The sequence below is a fragment of the Aulostomus chinensis genome, chromosome 9 (assembly GCF_037954235.1).
Source record: "Aulostomus chinensis isolate RoL2024-O1b breed Wild chromosome 9, RoL_Achi_v1.0, whole genome shotgun sequence".
Taxonomy (NCBI): domain Eukaryota; kingdom Metazoa; phylum Chordata; class Actinopteri; order Syngnathiformes; family Aulostomidae; genus Aulostomus; species Aulostomus chinensis.
Genome location: NC_141328.1, coordinates 14,865,126 through 14,887,015, shown reverse-complemented (window position 1 = coordinate 14,887,015; position 21,890 = coordinate 14,865,126). Strand labels below are relative to the sequence as shown.

General features: G+C 42.3%; 2 protein-coding genes across 4 annotated transcripts in view; both read left to right on the top strand.

Moving 5' to 3' along the window:
• The first annotated feature begins 1,246 nt into the window (after nucleotides 1-1,246).
• Nucleotides 1,247-13,697, top strand: lrif1 (ligand dependent nuclear receptor interacting factor 1). 3 transcript variants are annotated; one of them, XM_086213928.1, is made up of 5 exons: nucleotides 1,247-1,331; nucleotides 2,571-2,811; nucleotides 3,012-3,082; nucleotides 8,145-9,717; nucleotides 10,805-13,697. In XM_086213928.1, the coding sequence occupies exons 2-5, from the start codon at nucleotides 2,728-2,730 to the stop codon at nucleotides 11,768-11,770; spliced, it is 2,694 nt and encodes an 897-aa protein (XP_086070054.1). In that variant the 5' UTR covers nucleotides 1,247-1,331; nucleotides 2,571-2,727; the 3' UTR covers nucleotides 11,771-13,697. The 3 variants fall into 3 exon arrangements, with proteins under 3 accessions (XP_086070054.1, XP_086070055.1, XP_086070056.1); XM_086213929.1 differs by lacking the exon at nucleotides 1,247-1,331 and having other exon boundaries at nucleotides 2,758-2,918; XM_086213930.1 differs by lacking the exons at nucleotides 1,247-1,331; nucleotides 2,571-2,811; nucleotides 3,012-3,082 and adding an exon at nucleotides 3,989-4,146.
• A 426-nt stretch (nucleotides 13,698-14,123) lies between these two features.
• LOC147255887 (uncharacterized) overlaps nucleotides 14,124-21,890 on the top strand; it is an 8,008-nt gene continuing 241 nt past the window's right edge. The window contains exons 1-4 of the mRNA XM_086212672.1: nucleotides 14,124-14,401; nucleotides 14,536-14,648; nucleotides 19,312-19,843; nucleotides 20,667-21,890. The exon at nucleotides 20,667-21,890 is cut by the window's right edge and continues 241 nt beyond it. Coding sequence (XP_086068798.1) covers nucleotides 14,638-14,648; nucleotides 19,312-19,843; nucleotides 20,667-21,017 — 894 coding nt within the window. The 5' untranslated portion in view covers nucleotides 14,124-14,401; nucleotides 14,536-14,637 and the 3' untranslated portion in view covers nucleotides 21,018-21,890. The remainder of the gene's footprint in view (nucleotides 14,402-14,535; nucleotides 14,649-19,311; nucleotides 19,844-20,666) is intronic.

Genomic DNA, 21,890 nt, shown 5'->3' with positions numbered 1-21,890 from the left:
ACACTCTGACTTTGATCTCTTCCATCCTGTCTTCTTTGATCCGGCAAATTTTTATCAGCACATCCAGATACAGCATCAATCCTCAGCTTATCTGACAATTGTCCTGGCTTTCATTGAGCTCCAACTAATTTTGCCAAGACATTGCAAAACAAGGCTGCACGGTGGTGCAGTGGTCGCCTCACAGCAAGAAGCTTCCGGGTTCAAGTCCCGGCTCGGGCAGGGGATCTTTCTGTGTGAGTCTCCATGTTCTCCCTGTTCCTGTGTGGGTTCTCTCTGGTACTCCAGCTTCCTCCCACAGTCCAAAGACATCAAGAGAGGACGAGGCTGATTGATACTCTAAATTGACCGTAGGTGTGAATGTGAGTGTGAATGGTTGTCTGTCTCTATGTGTTGGCCCTGCGATGGACTGGTGACCTGTCCAGGGTGAACCCTGCCTCTCGCCCGTAGATGCTGGGATAGGCTCCAGCCCCCCGCGACCCTTAATGTAGGAATAAGCGGAAGACAATGGATGGATGGATGGCATTGAAAAACAATTGTAACTGTGGTCCCATTTAAGACCCTGTCATGTGACAACAAGAGGGTTGCAACTATGGCAGCTGAGAAGGCCATAGGGCACAACTCCTATTTCCTTCTTTATTTTGTATGAGTTACTGAGTGCAATTTCCATTTTTTCATGTATTGCAGAATTATGTTGTTTTCTTTCAATCACTTCCATGTCCTGTTCTATGAGGGACTTCAAAACAGCACCAGTTATTAGTTAAATTAAATTATTATTAAATTATACATTGTCAAGAACAATGTACAATTTAATGTGCCAAAATAACTTTTTAATAGCTTTCAAGTCATGTGACCTAGGGATACTCGACAAGAGAAATAGGGTACAAATCTTTTCTTTGCCTTTTACTGACTTCCATCCATCCATTTTCCATCACTGATCCTGTTAATGGTGGTGAGGGGGTGGGGCTGGAGCCTATCCCTGCAGCCTTCAGGTGAGAGGCAAGGTTCACCCTCTGGACGACTCCTGCGACCTGGCCGCGGTCATAGGTCGATGTTTCGACAAGAGACCAACCTGGGCCATACATAACCAGAAGATGATTGAAAAATGTTAGAGGGTTTGAATTGTGATGCGTTGCTTGTGTGGGGTGGATTGGGGTGCAAATAGGTCAGCGATGACAACTATTCATATTAGTCTCATTAGACCAGTGTTTGACTATGGGCGCTGCTATGTGTCTGCAGCTAAATCACTGTTGGTGAAACCGGATGTAATCCAGCTCAAAGCATTGAGATCATGCTGTGGAGCAATGAAGACTACCAAAGTTAATACAATCCAGGTGGGTGAAACGCCTCTGCATATCAGGAGGGACCAGTTAACCCTGGTATATTGGGCTAATCTGAGAGGGCATAAGCAAGACCGTATTACTCCTTCCTCAGTGCTTCATTGTCAAGAAAGAGATAAAAGCCAAGTTAGAAGCTTTGGGTGGATTATTGAATGGAAAGCAGCAGAATGGAGCTCCATTTGCTGGATGTGTGTCCCACTGTGTCTTTTTCAGTAGTCCCATTACGGTTACTGAAAAACCCAGTCATAGATTTCGAGCTTTTAGAATTAAAAATGTGTGAGGCAATCAATAGTTTTATTGAAGTGAGTCATATTAGAGATTTGAATGGAGACAAAATGGTGATGTTTATAGATGCATCAAAATTTGAAGATGGCAAAGTTGAAGCTGCCTTTGTAATTCCTAGTCTCAAGATCTGTAAAAGACACAGACTGAATAATGATCTTGCTGTTTATACTGCAGAGTTGGTCGCTATCCTCATGGCTCTGTCTTGGGTTGAGGGTAAGAGGCCTTGGCACGGGGTGGCAATTGCTTCAGACTATGCATCTTCACTGTTGAGTTTTCAACACACTAGTTCTCAATCCAGACAGGACGTTGTTTTAGAAAATGCACAGATGATAAGTAGGTCACTGCAGTCTGATATTGACGTCAGTCTTCTAAGGGTTCCTGCCCATTTAGGAGTCAGAGGAAATGAGCAAGTGGATAAGAACGCTAAGAAAGCATGTGGGTCATCTGAAGTCACCATGAATATAAGTTTTAGTAAGGCTGAAATTAAGACAAAGGTCAAGGCCAAGTGTAAGAGGAAGGTGATTGGAGCAATGCTATCGCTGAGAGGAAGTATTATGTTTTCAAAAGTATGCTGGTGAAGAAAGGCCAACATTTAGAACTATTCAAGAGGAAAACATAATCTCTTGGTCAGATTTGATTACTTAAAGAATGCTGATGGTTATTGTAGTGTATTTAACAGTGCAAAGACTGTAGAGCAAGTAGTAGAATATTGTGCTAAATTTGACCAGCAGAGACAGTAACTCTTCCAGGAGCTGGAGTCTGCAAGTGACACTTTGAATATAATACAATCATAATAATAATAATAATAATACAATCCGGTAGAAAAAATCAAGTCAGGTTTGCTTCAGTTTATTGTTTTATTTCTTGAGGAGAACTGGTCTGATAAGTCGGATTTAGAGTTGTTTTTATTTTTAATTATTATTATTTTGTTTGTTTTGGTATTATTAGCATCCAGGCTCCTACTCCATATCAGTAGGTGGCGCGAATGCTTCCAAACGTTGTTTGCCAACCTCTATTAAATTAAAAGAAAAAGAAGAAGAAGCAGCAGCAGCAGCAGCAGCAGCAGCAGAAGTAGTAGCAGGGGGTGTTGTCAGTGCTCCAGAAGATGGCAGTAAAGAGGTTAACAGCTGTCGATACACCTCTGTTAAGGAGAAGAAGAAGAAGAAGAAGAGGAAGAAGGGCGAGAAGGGTGAGGAATAAAAGAAAGATGTAGAGTGAGGAATGTTTTAGTTTCATGGAAAAGGTGTCCTAAGTGTTCAGTGGCCGCGACCGGACCGCTTCGACGAAGAAGAAAAGGCGCGTAGACAGCAAATGTTAACGACAACGGCTCTCATGTCAACACCGTCTACGTTAGCTCGGTCGTCTCACTGAAGTTGCTGTTTTTGTTAGGCCGAACGACCGACTACAACATCTGGAGGAGTCATGTACTCTGCAAGTCAAAACGTGAACGCGGTCCCAAGGTACAGTATGAAGACTTTAAGTACCCCACTTTTTAAATCTGTTTTTTCTTCTGTAGGTTACCGAATATTTTACTATGTTGAATGGTGTATTGTGTGTAAAGTGTGATACGGAGGAGGTTGTTTTCATATTCATTTATCAAAGTTAAACTTTTCTCTGAGTTTATAAGAAGAGGGTTCACGTACATACATCACACCCTTACTAAGCCAGACCAGGGGCCTGTAACATGAAACATGACTTGTGGATTAGCGAGCTAATTACGGTTCAACCCGGAATTTCTAGTATGAAGGTGGGCAACTTTTGGCAGGTCATACCAGCATTTAGAGTCTACCTGTATGTTTTGTTTTTTCTCAAGACAGATACCGGTTATTAGTATTCAAGGAAGCCACTAATAGTTACTGGAACCATAAATTTTATCTAAATTCTATATTACAATATAATATAAATTATATATATATATATATAATATAAATAACTAGGTGACAAAATCCTGTTGGGGGGGGGGGGCTATCCCAGCAGGGCCATCTCAGGGCCAACACAAAGAGACAGACAACCATTCACACTCACAGTCACACCTACAGTCAATTTAGAGTATCAATCAGCCTCGTCCCCTCTTGATGTCTTTGGACTGTGGGAGGAAGCTGGAGTACCAGAGAGAACCCATGCAGGAACAGGGAGAACATGCAAACTGCACACAGAAAGATCCTGTTCTTGAGCCGGGGCTCGAACCCGGAACCTTCTTGCTTTGAGGTGACAGTGCTGACCACTGCACCACCCCATTCTGCAATTCAGTTAAATGAGTTGTTTAGACTTCATGCCACTTAACGGTAAATTGAATTAAACTACTTGAAGATTGTTAAAAAGGCCAGCAGCACTTGGACAGTTCCACCCCTCTGTTTAGGAATGTGCGCTCCGCCCCCTCCCTATCCATGTGGTACAGTCCTTCTCCCACTGCAGTTCACTGAGATGACGGAGAAGTGTGCAGAGTATAAGTTCTTGGGGTAATTAAGTTCTAAACCGGGTGCTACAGCTCTTGTTTTCAACTGTTGTGTGCGTCCATTGAAGTGTAAGTAATTTGTATCAGTCATTGTTATAGTTTTGACATGTTCGTCGTCTGTAGAAATGTTACCTTTCAGGTCTGCGATTTGTGATCCAGCTAATTAGGACCAATTAGTGCTGCAGTGTCTGCAAAATCATTTCTAGCTATGTTGCTGTAATGATGGGGCTACTCCTAACATCTGTATTTTGTGAGCTTGTTTTATTGTCCAAAGTTGGTGTGTACTTTTTTGACAGGAGTAAGCAGTTTAGGTCTATGTTCATTGTATTCCCGGTTGAATGGTTTAATGACAATAATATATACATTCTATGGATTGTACCTTACTGGGGTCTCATGGCTCCATCTTGTGGCAGTGCTAGGTAGCGGTAACACAAGCCAGACAATCCTTCTGGTCACTCAGCTACCTATTCTGACTGGGTATAGTTATATGCATATTTTCTCTGACTTTGTTTTTCCTTATTCTTCTCTTATCAGAAACCACACAAACAGAACTAGTTAGAAGTTCTATATATTCCTGTACACCCTGTCAAGTCATTTTATCATCAATCAAGTGTTAAACTGGAACCTCTGGACTATCAGTGATTTGAGCAGTCATCTCAGTGGTGGGTGGTGATTTGTGGAACCCAAGTTTATAAGAGAACCCACTGTCAGCTGTAAGGGAAATTCTCCTTTCGATCGTTGAGAGTCGCTAATTCTCTGAAGAATCACGAACTCGTTGTGATGAATCAAGTCTCTTTAATGCATGCAGCATGGAGAGAAGACTGCTGAGTGTTCTCTGCTGATCTGTACAATGACCCAACCTTTTATACTATTAACAACAAAGGGGCAGATGATTTCCACATCAAAGCAACGACTATAGGGTATAGGAAATAACACCTGTTAAATATTTGCTTCTCAACTCCCCTCTTCATCCTGGTCTATTGCCCTTTTGTGCCTTGAGGTCAGGGTGGCCACAGGAACTCATAGAATACTTCCTGAGACTACTACCTGTGACCTCTGACCTATCTCTTAAGTCACACAGCTAATCTTTAATTTAAATAGATACCTAAGTAGAATTCCTAATTGTCCTGTATTAAGACTGAGACGGCCTAAGATAATGGTTCAATGGACATCATTCATACCTCACTGGAGTAGTCTTACAACAGTCACACTCTTGCTGCACTAATCTGTTGTAATAGCGGTAATACGACTGACATGATGTCTGTCTTTTTGCAACACATTTTGTGATGTTGTCACAAACAACAACATGAACCTGTGAGAGGCTAAAGTTACTTAGCTATTATTACTTAGCAAATGTTAGCTCACCTGTCCAACATAAAATTAGTGACCTGGACTGACTTTTCAGGCCTTTCAGCTTAGACCACTGGATAAATGCTGAACCAGTATTGACCCTTGTCTTGCTCCTTTGTTGGTTCAACTGACTGATAATAGAATGAACCTTGTCAGCCCGGCCGATAATCGGTCAGTCTCTAGTGTGTGTGAACTTGTCAGTGACCCAGTGATGCAGTTTGTGAGAAGTCTTGACTTTTTTCCTACGTTTATGCACGTTGATGCTGTTTTGGTACCTTTTCCCCGTCTTGTCTAATATGACGTATCCGGGATAGTCACTCTCAGCTGTGAGTTCCGTCTGTCCTGGCAGAGATCTGGAGCTGGAGTTATAGCGTAGCACATCCCAGGCTGGATAAAATGACCAAAAGTCAGAAAAGAATCAGAAGACATTCATAATCTTTAAACTATTTTCTTTCAGTTCTTCTGTTCAGACAAGATATGTTGATTATTTACCTTGACATGTTTTAACTTTTGCTCTGCAGTCTTCCTCTAAACCAGGGGTGGGCAATCATGTGCCATGGAGGGCCGTGTGTATGCAGGTTTTCCTTCCAACCAAACACTTAACAGGTGATTCCACTGATTAACACACCTTCAGCCACAGAGGAGTGTTAATCAGTGGAATCACCTGTTAAAGTGTTTGGTTGGAAGGAAAACCTGCATACACACGGCTCTCCATGGCACATGATTGCCCACCCCTGCTCCAAAGGGTCACTGGTCTTGCAGAGATTTCTTATCAGTGTCTTATCAGCTGTTGTTGCCCAGACACGGTGCTCTTTCTGATTCAACAGGAAATCCACGCCCCCTGCTGGCTAGTTGCTCCTTGACTACTGTGTTCTTGCTTTTTCTTTTATCGCTCAGGTCTGTCTTTTTTCTTTTTCCTTTTCACATTTCTTAACCTTTTTTTTTTCCATGTACCAAAACATCCTCCTCTTTCTTCTACGTACGTTTTATTACAGGATAGACATGGTATTTCATGTATTACTTCACATTTTTAGTTTCAGTCAAGTGTTTTATTGCAGTGTACTAGCATCCGTCGAAGTTTGATGTATTTATGTGCTGATTCAGTGTCTTTTCATGGTTCTTTGGATGTGTTCTGTGATTCCTCTTAGTTATGGTAGTGTGACCATGCCCCTGTGTTCTTTTCTGTTTTTGGATAGACTGGGGGACTAGAAAAACACTCCAAAAATAGAACAGTTACTCAGTTGATCACTGACATCACACATATGATGGCGGTGACTTGCCCCGAGGCACCTAAATTTGGGTGTGGGACCTGAGATACTTGAACTCCCGCAGTTGATATTTTAAAAAAGGAAAACAGTTCATGAGGAAAGGGATGAGGAGAAGCTGTGTGGGTTCCTAATGGAACAGGTGCTCTTTGGTTAGGGTGTGTAAAAGATTACATGTTTTTACAATATTTTACCAGTGATAAGTCCAAACGAAATTAAGCAATTTGATTTTCCATCCATTTCCATGACCTCCTGTCATCACACCAATTACCTAAGTCATGTACATCTATTACCACAGGATGGTGGCAGCAGCATTAATGGTAAAATTGTGATGCAGCATAATGCTATACTGAAACGGCAATAAATCAAATGAACATAAATATAGGTTATCCTAAAATACATATAGTAAACCAATCAATGTTTTTTTTGAAAGACCAATGATAGTCAACAGAGCCAGTGATGGTAAAATATATTGCCTATAATTTTTGCAATCCTAATTTTGAATCCTAATTTTTCCTAGAATATTGTAATACATTAGTAATATTCTCACACCATAAAAAGCTATTTTATATTTTTAGTGTTGCTAGCTGCTTCAAAGGTTGGATTCCTGGATTCTGATCTTTTATAAGTCTATTCATGGCAGACATTTTGACCTGTCAAATCAGGCAAAAGCGGAAATATTAACCATGGCACCAGACGGTACCAGAACTTGATGCAAAGCTCTTTTACTTCTGGCCATAAAACCTGTTACCCACACTTTAACATCTGACCTGGTCCTCCTGTGGGAACAGATTTAGTTGACATTTCTTCCTGGGTCAAAGGGCTTTGCTATAGACACCAGTGTTTATCAGTACTGGTTCCTATCTTCATTGTTGGGAACTCAAAAGCTCTGCCCACTTCTGATATGTCCAGTCTCAGGGACACTTATGCATTGTCAATGGTATTCATGGAGGTATTGAAAGCTTAATGCGACCGAAGGTAACTTCCACTATGTTGTGTCATCAGGGCAGCCCACGTGCATTTAAGCAGTTTGATGATTAATTTGAAATAAACAATTGGAGTCACTTTTCATGCTGATGTTACTATAGCAACCAAAGATATTATGTATATGCCCAACACCTCTCACTTTCATTCTAATATTAGAACAGGGTAGGCATGTGTGTGCACTTGGTAACATGTATGATGCAAACACACCAAAAATCATTATTTGGCCCAATGTTTCTTTGCCATGTTGAAATGTATTATTTGAAGAAAAAAACACAAACTTTTTACAATATCAGTGACACTCCTGTTTGGTTTTTGCAGTTTAACAAAAATATAGATCAAAAGTACCTACTTTTTCCCCTTATTCTTTACTGTTCTCAACTCAAGTGTGTGTGTGTGTGTGTGTGTGTGTGTGTGTGTGTGTGTGTGTGTGTGTGTGTGTGTGTGATCTCTTGTCATTTTTTTCAGAGGGACTGGAGTGTTTTACCAGGCATTACCTGCTGTTGGGGCTGATGGGAAGAACATCATGCGGTTGATTCCTGTACAAATGGTTAATGGGCAATTTGTTCAAACTCAAGTCGGCAAACCAAAGATACTTCCCAAGCCTCAGGAAGCTGTACCTGTGATGGTTGCCTCCCCACCAGTTCACATTGGGAGAAACGGAACATTGGCAGCTAACACCACCCAACAAACTGTCAGAAATCAGATTTCCTTTGTGAATGCATTGCCTGATCAACTTGGTGAAACACAACGCTGTCGAGAGCATGGTTATTCAAAGCTTCCAGTAGTGACTGTGACATCTCCTGCTCTCCCAAGAGGACAGTACTCTCAGATTCCACCAAATGCACAAGCTGGAGCAGTCCCAGCCTCCGCCCTCCCCATGGATATCCAGAGACAGATTTCGACTTCATCAGCCAAATCTTTTTCAAGTTCCACTTTACCCAATGTGGTCTATGTGTCTCCAATGACAACTTTGATTCAAAGCATCAATCCAGCTAGCAATTCAGCACCTGTGCCTCTCCCCCAGACATCAAATATGACTTTACCTAAAGCAGGAGGATCTAAACCACATCTGAAATTAATTCCAAAGGTTTCCCGACGGCCCAACAGCCCAATGAAGTGGGTGATTGAAGAAGAAGAGGACAGTTCAAGAGCGCTGTCACTTGGCCCTCTAAATTCTTCTTTTGACACTCCTGAAATTCATCAGGCAGTGGCAGAGAGGGCAACTGGAAATAAGAATTGTGAAATAATAACTAAAGAGGCACCCCCTTGTTTGTCAGGCTACACCAGAAGTGAAAAAGAACATGAAAATGTCTCGGTCATGTGCAATGGCAAGGTGTTTTTTGCAGCCAGAAAGTGTAACCAGCCATCTCAAATGAAGAGCAAAGACACTAATTCACCCACAGCAGCAACAAATACTTGCCAGTTGAAGAAAACAAACACACTATTACCCCAAAGGTTACTCCAGAAAGATTCCAGGATTATCGTTCCAATTGAGTCTGATGAAGTGATTGACCTTTGCAATGATGATTGTGCAGATGACTCGTCTCATCGAGGAGCGTCAGTTCGAATGTCAGCAGTCCCTCATGTGGATGAGGACAATGTAATATTTGTATCATATATTCCACCCAAGTCTGACACTGCATTAACACAAAATCCAATACCAAAAGCACATCAGAAGGAAAGTGTCCCAACAGACACAAGAGGGAAGGGCTATTTGATGGAACGTGAGCGCCTCAATGGAACAACTAATTCAGTCAGTACTGGCACCTCTACTGTCCATGTAGATCTAACAAGTGATGATGGGGATGGAAGCTCCTCCCTTAACCAAGGAAAACCTAACCAGAGCACGTCGGACGGCACAGCCAGAACGGTAACAAGGGGGTGTGATGTAGCAGTAGCTGAGAATAATGTGGCCTCGAACAAGAACAGTCAGCAGTGCACCTCCAACCAACAGTTGAGGAGCGTATCAGATCACAGCCCTTTGGACAGCAGCGGAGGAATGTGTTCTCAAATAGAGAGGGGAACCCATAACAACGAGGTGAGGAAGTACCTAGTTGTAGAAAGGGAGTTGCCACTGGTTCTAAAAGTTTTGTAGCCATTCTGTATTCCTACAGCAGTAAAGAACTTCCTCTAAGTTTACAGAAATATGTATTGACGCCAATGTTTCTGGTTATACCTGTACATACAGCATACTATTGCCCTTTTGCACATCTCGGGTTGGGATCGACCAGGTAATTAACATATTTTTTCAGGTCAGGCAGGTGCACCTCAAAAACCATGACCCCTGCATCATCCGTATGTACACATTTGCAGACATTTCCAGAAGTGAAATTAATAACACTGAAACAAAGGAAATTTTTCTGAAGGGTTTGTTTTTGTATAGTTGTTATCACTCCATAGAATAGAAAATACTTGCAATACCCATACAAATTTATTTTCTCCATGTTTTTAGAATAAACTTTTCTATAAATCAGGCTATGAATGATGTATGGTTAAACCCCTTGGGCAAAACTGAAGGAATAGCCTCACAAAAATGGGAGAGTTTAGTGTTTCCTAAAGGCAAAGTTAACAGCTCAGTACCAAGTGGATGCTTTCCTAAAATGAGCTCCAGTGTTTGAATGATATTTATATATGCACTCTACACGTGTCCCAAGAGTGTCAAGTCCAGCCCAGGTCAGACTCAGGGTCATCTGCCCAGGGTCAGGCAGCTAACCGGGGTAATGAACGTCATCCCCACTCTCCCAGTATGGTCCACTTCTCAGTTCCCCCCAACAAGATGGCCAGCAGATGTCGAATGACAGACATCAAGTTTAAACTCAGTGTTTCAGATGGCATTAATGGCATTGGGCATTGGGCGTTGGGCAGGTTTGCACATCAGAATGCCAGCGTGTCTTGGATGAGCGAAGACGGAAGAATGCATCGGGATCAAAACTTTAATGACAGGAAGGAACATGACATTCAGCTGGGCAGATCTCTTCATGTTACAGTTGAACGAAACAATAAAACCCTTGTAACTAAATGATGTGCTGAAACTTGCTGTAAAGCCGAAGGTAGCTGCAGAGTTGCTGATGATTCATTGAATTCATTCTTTATAGCTTGTTTAAGAGGTATTATTTTTCTTGCAGAGCTCTACAAATCCCAAGTTGCCAAGTGGAACATCGTCACTAGCACTGAATCCTTGTCAAATGACTGACCACGAATTGAGGCAAATGTTTGGGATTATAGCCGATGTCAAAATTTACCTGCAGAGGATTAATGAAGCACCAGATGGGAATGTACAATCCACCAGCAAACTGTCAGCGTCCAATATTCAGGAAACAACCGGGAGATTAAACCAGAAAGATCTTAATCAGCACTTTAACAATCCACAACAAAATGACAGCATCAGTGGTCTATTCACTGTTAAAAGTATGCAACTGACTGAACCGAAATTGTCAGGAGGGCTCATCTCTACCAGTCTTCACACTGATATCAGACCTCTCAAATGCTCTCCTTTCAAGCGGAAGTCAAAAGCTCCAACTACCGGGAGGAGGAAGTACCCTTCAGGCCAAAGTTTACAAAAAGGAGGATTATGTGATTTGGACCGTGATCCGGTGATCAGCTATGTGGAACCAATAGATGAAGATCTCCCCAGCGCAGATGAAAATGACACCCCCAACTCACAGGACTCAGCCGCACATCCATTGACTCAGAACTGTGTTAACCCAAATGCAAATACAAGGAGAATGGGTAGGGCAAGGAAGCGCACAATGTGTCCATGTTGCATTCCTGGCACTCTGAATCCAACCGAGAAGTCCAGTGCAACGCTACACGACCCAGAGAGGTGGACAACAGAGCACACGGGTAGAAAGGGGGGACGAATATCAACTAAGGCTCGAAAAAAGGATGGGAACAATTCTGAAAGTACAGCCAAGAACAAGCAGAGCTGTAAGAATTCTGAAGGTCCAGCCAGAAACAACCTTTCTACGACATCCAAGGACTCTGAGCTCACGGGACAGGAACAAACCAAGAGACCCAAAGAGGCTCTGAAAGAGAAAGACGCAACTTTAGAAATGAGAAAGCATGAACTGAGACAAAAAAACTCTTTATAGTTATCATGATCAAACCTTATCATTTTGTTTTAATATAAATAAGTGTTTACTGTATGCTCTCTCATTGGTAATTTAAAAAAAAAAATTTTTTTGGGGGGACTCAAATAAGAACTAACAAATGCCACTCTGACCTCAGCACATACCATACTCTTACAGGTCCAGGAATGATGTTTAAGACCCAATGTGAAGCAAATTTATTTTTCTTTTTTTGCTTTACATTACTTTTGCAAGTTTTCTTACGGAATAAATGGTGTTCAACTGCATTCCTGCTGTGAATGACACAAAAACAAGCCATCAATTGGCAAAAACCCATCTTGTTTGGAATAGAGCAATGAGGCAGTGACAGGTTTCTCTCTGCCCTTTCCTTCATTATCACAGTAACCGAAATAATTACGTCAGTGCCCTATAAACCATACAGCTTTCAGACAGGTAGAAAAACCACATCAAAAAGCAAAACCGTCATGTGTGGCTCCAATATATGGTGGCATAAATTTAAGAGCTGACACCGTGTCTGGAGGATGCTGCTGCCTCCCAGCTTTTGCTGTGGTGAGTAAGTCGATCACAAGTGGACATCTCGGAGTCAGTGTTCACACTTGGCTCTCAAATGCATCTCTACATGTGTCACTTATGATTGGATTTCATTTAATTTCTACATGCAAATGAACACCTTCATGACTTGCACTTGCATCAACATTGTCCATCACCTATTTAATGCAGTGGTTTGCATTTACAATGTTTGCTGAAACTCTTCAGAGATGAAATGTGCCATCCATAATGCCATGTTCATTTTTGGCTGATCTAAACAAACCAAATGTGGGACAAAGAGTTATGTGCAATGAAATAAATCTGACACGATGATGAAAGAGTAGTACAAAAGCTGGAAAAATGGACCGTAAAGTACGGGACCGTGTACATTTTAAGAGAAATTACATGTAAGGAACTAGAGTTCCAATCTTTTATTTCGTAAACATGCTTTCATTTCACGACTGTCTCTCTAACGTGACCATTTTTGTGGTTTACAGACAAATAACTGAACTTTTCTATGATCCTGTTATACTTAAAACCTCATGATTGAATCAGAAAAGTAAATTATTGATTGCAAGGCAATTCAAAATAGTAACGGCGTTGCCATTCAGACGTTGCCGCTACACTGTCAGATTGTAGGGAGTCTAGCTTTTCTATATCATATCGACAATACTGTAGCAAGCCTGATTGAGGGTTTGGGCTCATCAGCTGGTCTGTTGCCTCCTACCCATCACCAAAGTGCATGTTATGCAGGTCAGCATTTGCACCTGTGATGGGTGGAACTGGAGTCTGTGTACCATAGCAACCATGCTTGTAGCTACCACGTGGCCTGGCCTGGCCACTGTCTGTACCACCCCTGTTTGGGTGGGGTTCAGTGAGCCATGTTTTGGCCTTGTCTGTCGAACATTGCAAAATTAACATTCTCCTTAAATTAGGTCAGTATCTTTTTATCTTATGTAAATTTGGTTACAATTCCCTAGAGAAGTTGTTTTGGTTTGTTTACTTCTCAGAATTCTTTTTTACTGTGTGAAGTGTCAGTTGAATGAAAAATTAAATAATTCAGTCACCAGGTGGTCCCCCTCTGTTGATTTCTCCTGAAGTCTTGCAGAGGATTTGAAATTGAGTTTTCTTTTTTAATACACCCCAAAGGAGACTAGGTATGAGCTCTATTCGATGTCTGGGGCTGGCGACCATGCACTGTCCAACACCAGACATAAAATAATTTTTCAATAGAAGAATGGATGCACACAAAGCACATGCGTTCTGTTTGGCATGCATAGTAAATGCATTTGCTACAAGCAGAGGTGGAGTGTAACTATTTTTACTCCAGTTCTGTTCTGAAAAACAATATTGAGGTCTCTGTATTTTATTTATGTATTTATACTTTAAGTGACTTTGTACCCCCCCCCCCCCATACATTAAAGTGAAATATTGTACTTTTTTACTTCACTTTTAATTGTGGAAATTTTTTAGCTGAGACTTTTTCTTTCACCGGTGCAGTATTTTATCTGGGTATTCCACTTTTGCTTTAGTAAAGGAACTGTGACTTATTTCTGAAGAGTTACCGGATTTAAACAGCGTTTCAAGAAACACTGAGTAAGCATCCAGAAGCAACAACTATGACCAAACAACGGCTTCTTTTTTCCTTTCTTTTCTTTTTCCACCAGCTTTCCTTCCTGGCTTCGGACTGATTTATTTTCCTCATATTTCAAAGGACGAGTGTTTGTTTGTGGTTGAGTGAAGGATGCAGCTCTTCGTGTTCATGGTGGATCATCAAGTGTTGTAGTTTTTATTGAACAAAGTTCTCTTTGACTTTCGTCTGTCTTCTCGGTTATGTTGACGCCTTTTGATTCTCTTGTGGTTTTAATGTAATATTGGTTCACGTTGGTGGCAGTGCTGCCATCAAGTGGCGGTCGTTGACAATGCAGCTGGCTCATCCATGGACTCCGCAGAATGTGACGTAGAGTCACGTGTTTTTAGTGAAACGAAGGGTGAAGACAGACTAAAGGTGCGATAGTAATGTTTTGCATTGAATAAAAGACACACATTTGCCTGCAAGTGGATGTTCAGCCTCGAGCAGACATCGAAGAGTTGCGGCTATAGTCAGTGAGTCGGATTATTTTTTACCATGTTTGACATGTAAACAGTGCGTGTGCATGTAAGGTTAACATCGCAGAGTGAATCACCCATCCTTAAACATTGGTGAGGCATTGAAAAGTGGCGTCCTGCTTTATCGATAGGAAACACCCGTGAACTGAAGTCTGCCCGCCGCTGTCCTACCGGAGTAACGAAGAAGAGAGTTAAACAGACGCTAGCCGGTGGCTTGGAGGCGAGCTTTCACGATGTCGTCAAGGTAAGACAAAATAGTATGCTGTTGATTTGTAAATGCTACCAAAACAAATAGTTCATACACTAAATTTGAAATAGACTGTGGATTAAATCCATCATGCGTGTATCATTTTGTACGTGATGTAAAACGTATAAATGGTCACAGACAGGAAGCGTCACCTCAGGTGGCGAGGCGCCTCTTTGTTTTGCTGTCTGCGTAAAGTTGATTCTTTGAAGCGAAGGGATGTGAGAGGGTAAACGGACGCAGGGCAGGAGGAGTAGGACTTTCTTTACTATGAACCATCTCTAAGGTGAGGATAAAGCGAGGGTAACTAGGCCAGTTCAGGGCCTGGGCCTCACAGGAGTCGCTTGACTGGCTGGGAAAGGCCTTGCTCAGATTGGATGTGCCTCATATCCCCGAGCAGATTGTCTCCAGATTAATTTCAGACAGTGTACATAGTAAAGCTAGCAAAAACAAAAAAACAAATGAAATGTGTTTTTAAACATTTTGCAAACCCAATCACAGACACATTTCAGTCTAGAAGCGACAATTGGATTTGTAAATCACTCACTTTACTGCTTTAGGTTTGTGTGTCATTGATCACTTGATGCTGTCATTTGCTGACAAATGCCATCCTGTTGCTTTATGAAACAAGTCAGATCTCCGTGCTGTCAAACCAAGGCTGACAATGGATTTGAGGGACAACTAGTGTTTAAATCTCATTTCCTGCAAATAAACTTCTACTTTTTCTTTTTGCAAGGTGTTCAACTGGTGTATGGTGACCCCATGGCAGTTCGTATTTTTATATTCATGATCTGTGTTATAAGGGTAGACGGACGTGTTCAGCCACAAACCAGTGAAGGTTTAAGTGCAATGAATCATCCTCTCACAACAACCCTTGCTCTTGAATTTGCATGAGGCAGGAAGTGGCGATGTGGCCATTTTGAAAGCTCTCAAATGCTCATTTTGGTGCTGTAGATGTGGATTAGTTAGATTCAGGGGTGAATATTATCAAATCCCGCACACAGCTATGCTATGGGCTCCTCTTAAAGCTTGCTAGAGGTTGCTGTAGAAACATAACTAATGTTACTGTGCTATTTACACCTGTGTTTAGCCTCCAGCAAGCTAACTCTTGTCAGAAGAGCCTGCAGTGTGCCTGTAGTCTAATTACTGCCTCACGGAAATGGTTGTGACACAAATTAAAAAGAGACCATTGATAATTTGATCAATTAGATCTGTGTGTTTCCCCTGCTATCACCTGTCAATGTGGCTGCTGTGGAAAGGATCGCTTGTGCAGGCTCAACAGGTTCATTAGGTCCATTTATACAGCATAATGTGATAAAATACAACAGCTCTGTTTAAAAAGTTCAGTTTTTAAAAATATGCTAACGTGTCTTTTTGCTTGGTACTGCTAGAGAGAGATTAGAGTAATATTAAGGTGGTAGTGTGCAGTGTTAGGGTCAGTTGGTCTTCATTCCTACTCTCGCTGCTATGACCTAAAGAAATGTGTGACTAGGATGAAAGGAGCTTCCTCAGGAGGGTGGCTGGCATCTTCCTCATGGAGAAGGTCAGAGGGTCTCGGAGTGGAGTTGCTAGGAGCCAGTTGAGGTGGTTGGGTCAGGATGCCACCTACAGTAGGAAGGTGTCCCAGGTAGGTCCAGTCGGGAGAAGGTCCCAGGGCAGACTGAGGATCAGGTGCGGGGACCGTGTCTCATGCTGGCCTGGAATACAGCTGGTTGATGCGGTCCGGGAAAGGGGAGTTAGGGGTTCCCTGTTAGAGGTAAAACTTCTGTGACCTCAGTTTGGATAAGTGGTTGAAGATGGATGGATGAATGGACAGGTAGATAGTTTGCAGTGGTTTTGAGCATCATGGTGAGAGATATTACAAATGATTTCCTCCCTGTGAGTCAGAAAATTAGGGTCTAGGCTTGGCTAAACAACTGATGAATTATAGAAAAAGTAATGTATTAAAACAAAACCACAGGTAATCTTACACTTGTGAACAGAACTGTGATTCACCAGTGGGGGTCAGCGATACACCTTGGCTGCAGGGAACCTGCTGGAAATGAACTCTCCCCTCACCCGAGTGTGGATGCAGAATTATGTTTCTATTTAGCCATCTAGACTGGGAATCTGCAAAAAGTCTTGTTGCACTTGTAATATTTATATTTTAAGTATCCGTTAGTCAATAATGTGTGTCCGAATAGAGGCTCAAGGTAGGAGATTAATTCTAAGCAAAGGCAAGATGCAAGGGGGGGGGGGGGGGGGGGAGACAGCAAGGATGTGACGAAATCATCTTTACGAGGCGTAGAGTGAAAAATATGTTCCCAGGTGGGCCGGTGTGCGATCAGCACTATTTACAAAGGGTTGGGGAAGACGAAGAAACTTTATTGTCTGTTGCAAATAGAAAAACAGAAATTCATCCTTTGTCACGGCTGTAAGACAAAGTTTAAAAACACCAAGTAATAGAAGAACATGCCTCACACATCAAAAACACAGTACAATAAATAAGACAGTCCAGTCTATTTTATGATATTAAGAGCAGCCATTGCAGAGGGGATGAAAGATCTTTCTGTAGATGTTTTCCCTGGCCAGTGGGGTTCAGCAGCGTCTGCCTGATGGCAGCAGCATGAAGGAGTGGTGGAGAGGAAGGGAGGGGTCCTCAGTGAGGAGGGTGGCTTTCTTCGTCACTGAGCATCAATATAGTTCACACAGAGGAGGTTGAGCTGTTCCAGTCATTTTATGACCCTGTTTTATTATTCGGGAGAGTTTTGTTTTGTGTTTGACGGTGAGGAAGAAGTTGAACCAGGTTGGAATGTTATAGATGAGGATGGATTCAATGAGGGATTTATAAACCAGGGTTACAATGTCTTTGCTGATTGTTAAAAGAGCTGAGCTTCCTGAGCAGGTGGAGACGCTGCGGTGCCTTTTAGCGGACGAGAGTCCAGGTGTTGGCCAAAGGACAGGCAAGTGTCGATCTCTGTCCTCAGATATTTCAAACCTCCCACCTGCTCCACAGTCAGGCCGTGGACAGCATAGCTCTGTAGTTTTTAAAATGTTGAGCTCTAGTGAGTTTTCAAGGTTTTGACCAGAGTGTGAACCTCCTGCTGTTGCAGTGTTGGGGCCTGGGTGTCAGTGATATGTACCACCAGTGCCGTGTCGTCTGCATATTTAAAGAAACCTCAGTCCCTCCCTGCCACAGGTGATGCTGTTGGTGTAGGCAGGATAGGCGACAAAACACAGCCCTGTCTTTAAAAGAGTTGAATTGGATTGAAAACCATTTAAAAACGCATGCTGTTGTCTGTCCAGTTAAAAGTCCTTTATCTATCAAATCAGTGTGGGGTGGACCTGGAGGTCAGAGAGGCGGTATAGCAGGGTGTTATTATTCACAGTGTAAAAAGCTGATGAAAAGCCCATGAATAAAATCCTTGTGTGTGGATGTATGGAGTCCAGTTGATGAGTGAATGTATCTAAAAGAATGAGACTTGCATCATCGGTACCTCTTTTTTGTTTTGTAGGCAAACTGGAATGGAACCAGTTTGTCTTCAAGCTCTCCCAGCAGCTGAGGGCACGCGACTCTCTCTATGCATTTGCAGAGGATGGAAGTCAGGGCCACTGGTCTGTAGTCCTTCAAGTCTTTTGGTTTTGTGTCTTTGGGGATAGGAATGATGGTTGATTCCTTCCACTGTTTTGGAACGATAGCCGAGTTCAAAAGGTGCTGAAACAACCTGGTAAACACTCCACCTAGCTGGTTGGAACCATCTGCCCCTGACCCTGTCTGGGCCAGTTGCTTTGTTGGGGGTTTTTGCATAGGATGGAGGCTACCAGGTGTTCATTGATGGTGACAGCTCGTGTGGGGGGACTGAGGGGTGCTGGGGTCCAAGTAATCAGTGAGATGTTATTGTTAAAACAGGTGAAGGAGGTGTTGAGCTGTCCTGGAAAAGAGAGGCGGAGTCTGGGCAGTCAACCACCACAGGCTGGGATGATCGGCGCATCACAATGTTTCAACCCTGCCATGCCTCTCTTGCATTTCCTGATGTTGTTTTTTTTTTCTCCACCTCCTCCTTGTGCCTGATTTTTGCTCCTGAATTCTTTCTGCAGCTCCCTCATTCTTGCTTTGTCACCCTGTAGGAAAGCCTCTTACCCAAAGCTTGCGAAATAAACAAAAAAAAGTTAAAAATTTGTAGGGCGTGGGGGAGATGTATGTGGTGCTGGCCTGATACTGATCGACTCATTAGCAGTCAAGTAGGCCGACAACCAATATTTGGAATTGATGTATATTTACTGTAAAAATTTAAAGTCATGGTGTTGACAGCCACAAGAATAAATTCCAGCTAAACAAACTTCATGGAAATGCCTTTAAGCACATGATGAATCAAAAGAGAACTTTTCAGCAAAGGGGGTCTGAGCATCTTTTGTTAGAAAGTAACCCGTAAGTTTTGCTAATTGTCGCTATGGTGAAAGCCGTGCTTGAGACATCAGAAGCTGCTGCAGCAGAGCCAAAGGCGCATGTAATCACATGGATATTAGGTTTGATACAAAAATATTAAATGTGGTATCCAACAATCATCAAGGCTCATGATTGGTCAGTCCATAGGAACTGTAAGTAACTGTATTACCCTTTGTGTGAAGTATAGTGGCTAATTCCGGTCCCAGCACACGACTTGATTATTTTTTGTGTCCTCAGGGAGAATCAGAGCTTGGAACTTCATGACGGACTGGAAATCTACATCCCACAGGAGGCAGAGGTGAAAAGCGTCTCTGTGCATAACCTTCAACCCTCGGTGCTGCGTGGAATGGGCCTGTCTGAATCCAAGGGCTTCAAGATGCTTGTGCAACCTCCAGACGGCATCCAGATATCTCCTGCGGTCTTACGGAGAAAAGGCCAGAAACCAGCTGCCCACACTGGGAATTGTGCGAAGGAAAATATTCCCTCCGAGTTTCGGGTGGCACAGAAGCGCTACAGCATGTCTGTCGTCTCCACCAATTATGAAGCGTTTGAGGTGCTGAAGAACATCAGGCCTGGGATTGTCACCACACATACCTCCATCCTCAGTACTGATTCAAACCCCCAGACCCGCTTTAATTACATAGTTATATACAATGGACAGTTGTACTTAATCATCAGGAATACCAAACGGAAGAGATGTGAACCCCAGCTGGCTGCCCAGTCCTCCCCCCACTCAGCATCGGCTGTGTCATCTCATCAGCAGGAGAAGGTATTGGCTATTACATCTAAGTGGACATCAGTAATGCTTAAAATGATAATAATTCGTCCAATGGTAAACATATCAAACTTTCATTTTTGAATTATAAGCCAAAAGCCGATGCTAGATCCGTTAGCGCAATAGCATTCAGCATACCGGACTCGCATGACACAGACCGCTCCACGACAGTTATGTAGCAGTCTCTTCAAGGACAAAAAAGCCCTGTTCATCTCCAGAAAATGTCTACAAGCTGTACAAAATACTGGCTCATTTTTACCGTATTTTAGTTTCTCAGTTTAGTATTCTAGTTTCTCTTCGATCTATCACAGTAGCAGCTTCGGTACAGTTGCTCGTTCCTCCATGGCTGGGAAATGCGATGGCAAGCCAGAGCCAGTTGACTCTCAGTGGAGAGAGCCTGCTTTATTCCATTATTCTCAGAGCCCAAAAAGAAAGCTAACTGTTTCCACATCCTGCTGGAGCGACTCTTGAGGCACAGCTTGGTCTGAACTTGTGTGAGTCTGACATGTTTTATGTAAAAGTGGCTCAGAAGTTGCTGTTAAGCCATCGCTCCAAGTTCAGTCTCGTACTCGCTAGCTAAACAAACCTGCCTTCTCAGTCACTCCAGGAGGAGGTACCCTCTCGTAGTCCCATGGCCAGAGGATGCCCTGATTATGTGTTTTTAGTAACTACATGTATTAAGTTATAGAAACACCTCAAAATTAAAACTAACATTGGAAACATTTTGTTTAGAATTATTACAGTATTATGAATCTGATAGGGTGAGAAACTTAGGACTGAAATACAATACTGCTTTTTTTTAATATATTTCCTTCAGGAGCCGCTCAGTGATGACAAGCTAAAGAAGAAAGTTACCGCACAAATGGAGAAGCGTAGGAAAAAGTTGGAGTCCCATGCTGACGTGCACATGGACAGTTCGTCCCCTGGTGAAGATGAAGGAGAGCAAACTGCAGGGGAAGCAGCTCTGGGTCAGGAGGACGGGGAGGCCAACAATGACAGATCTGACAATCAAAATAGTTCCCAGTGGTGGAGCAGCAAGGAGCCGCTGGATGCACCTTCTGCCTTTTCAACATCACAAGAGAAATCCGACTTCTTCAAGGAGCTGGGAAGAAAGGAAAAGATCGAACTCATTAAGGCCAAAATTAGACAGAAGGAAGGGCCAAAATAGTTCAGTTTCCATTGAAATGTGTCATTGATATGAACTATATTTCCAGACGTAATTAAAAGAAGATGTGAGTTCATGCATGTTTCCATCGCCTGCTTTACGTGAGTGTGATGAGCTGAGTTTCCATCTCTCCTCAGTCTAACCCAACACACCGGTTCATTTCCTTACTAATTCATGATGAAGTTGGACCGTTTAAAGTTACTGCGTTGACAGGCATTGCTTTGAGCAGCTGCTTTTGAAAACTAATAAGATTCACTTTTCCACATTAAACTCCAAACATAGAAAAATGGTATTTAAATCTTTGGTGAATTTTGAAATTTAACGCTATCATACAGTCATCAGTCTTGCTTTCTGGTAGAAATGTTCCATCGGTGCGTCGAACCCCCGATTAAAAGCAGTCTTAAATTTAAGTTCAGAGACTTGTGACAAAAAAAAAAAAATCTGTTTTGATTTCTTTGGGATTTTCAAACAACAGCCGAGCCGTGCTGACAAGGCGTGGCACAAACTTATGACCACGCACGACTAGAAGATTCTCCTCAAAGTGTCTCGTGATGTCACAGCTCCTCGGCGCCGCCGGTGAGTCTTAAATTAGTTGAACATACTTTTTTTTTTTCAAGTTAAAAGCAAAGTTTGAATGTTTTAGAATGTTACGGTCTGAGGAGAACGGTTTCAATGTTGGAGAATGTTTGTATGGCTGTCCAACATATTTGGTATCTTGTTTTTGGAGTAAACTCATATAAAACATGCTTTCAGGGAGTATTCTAAAATATTATACCTATATTTGTGGTAGTACTACTACAAAACACTTGCTTTTTTTCTTTTTGTGTTTTCTACTCCGTTTCGTGCTGCTCCTGTGGTTATAGCCACATCAAATTT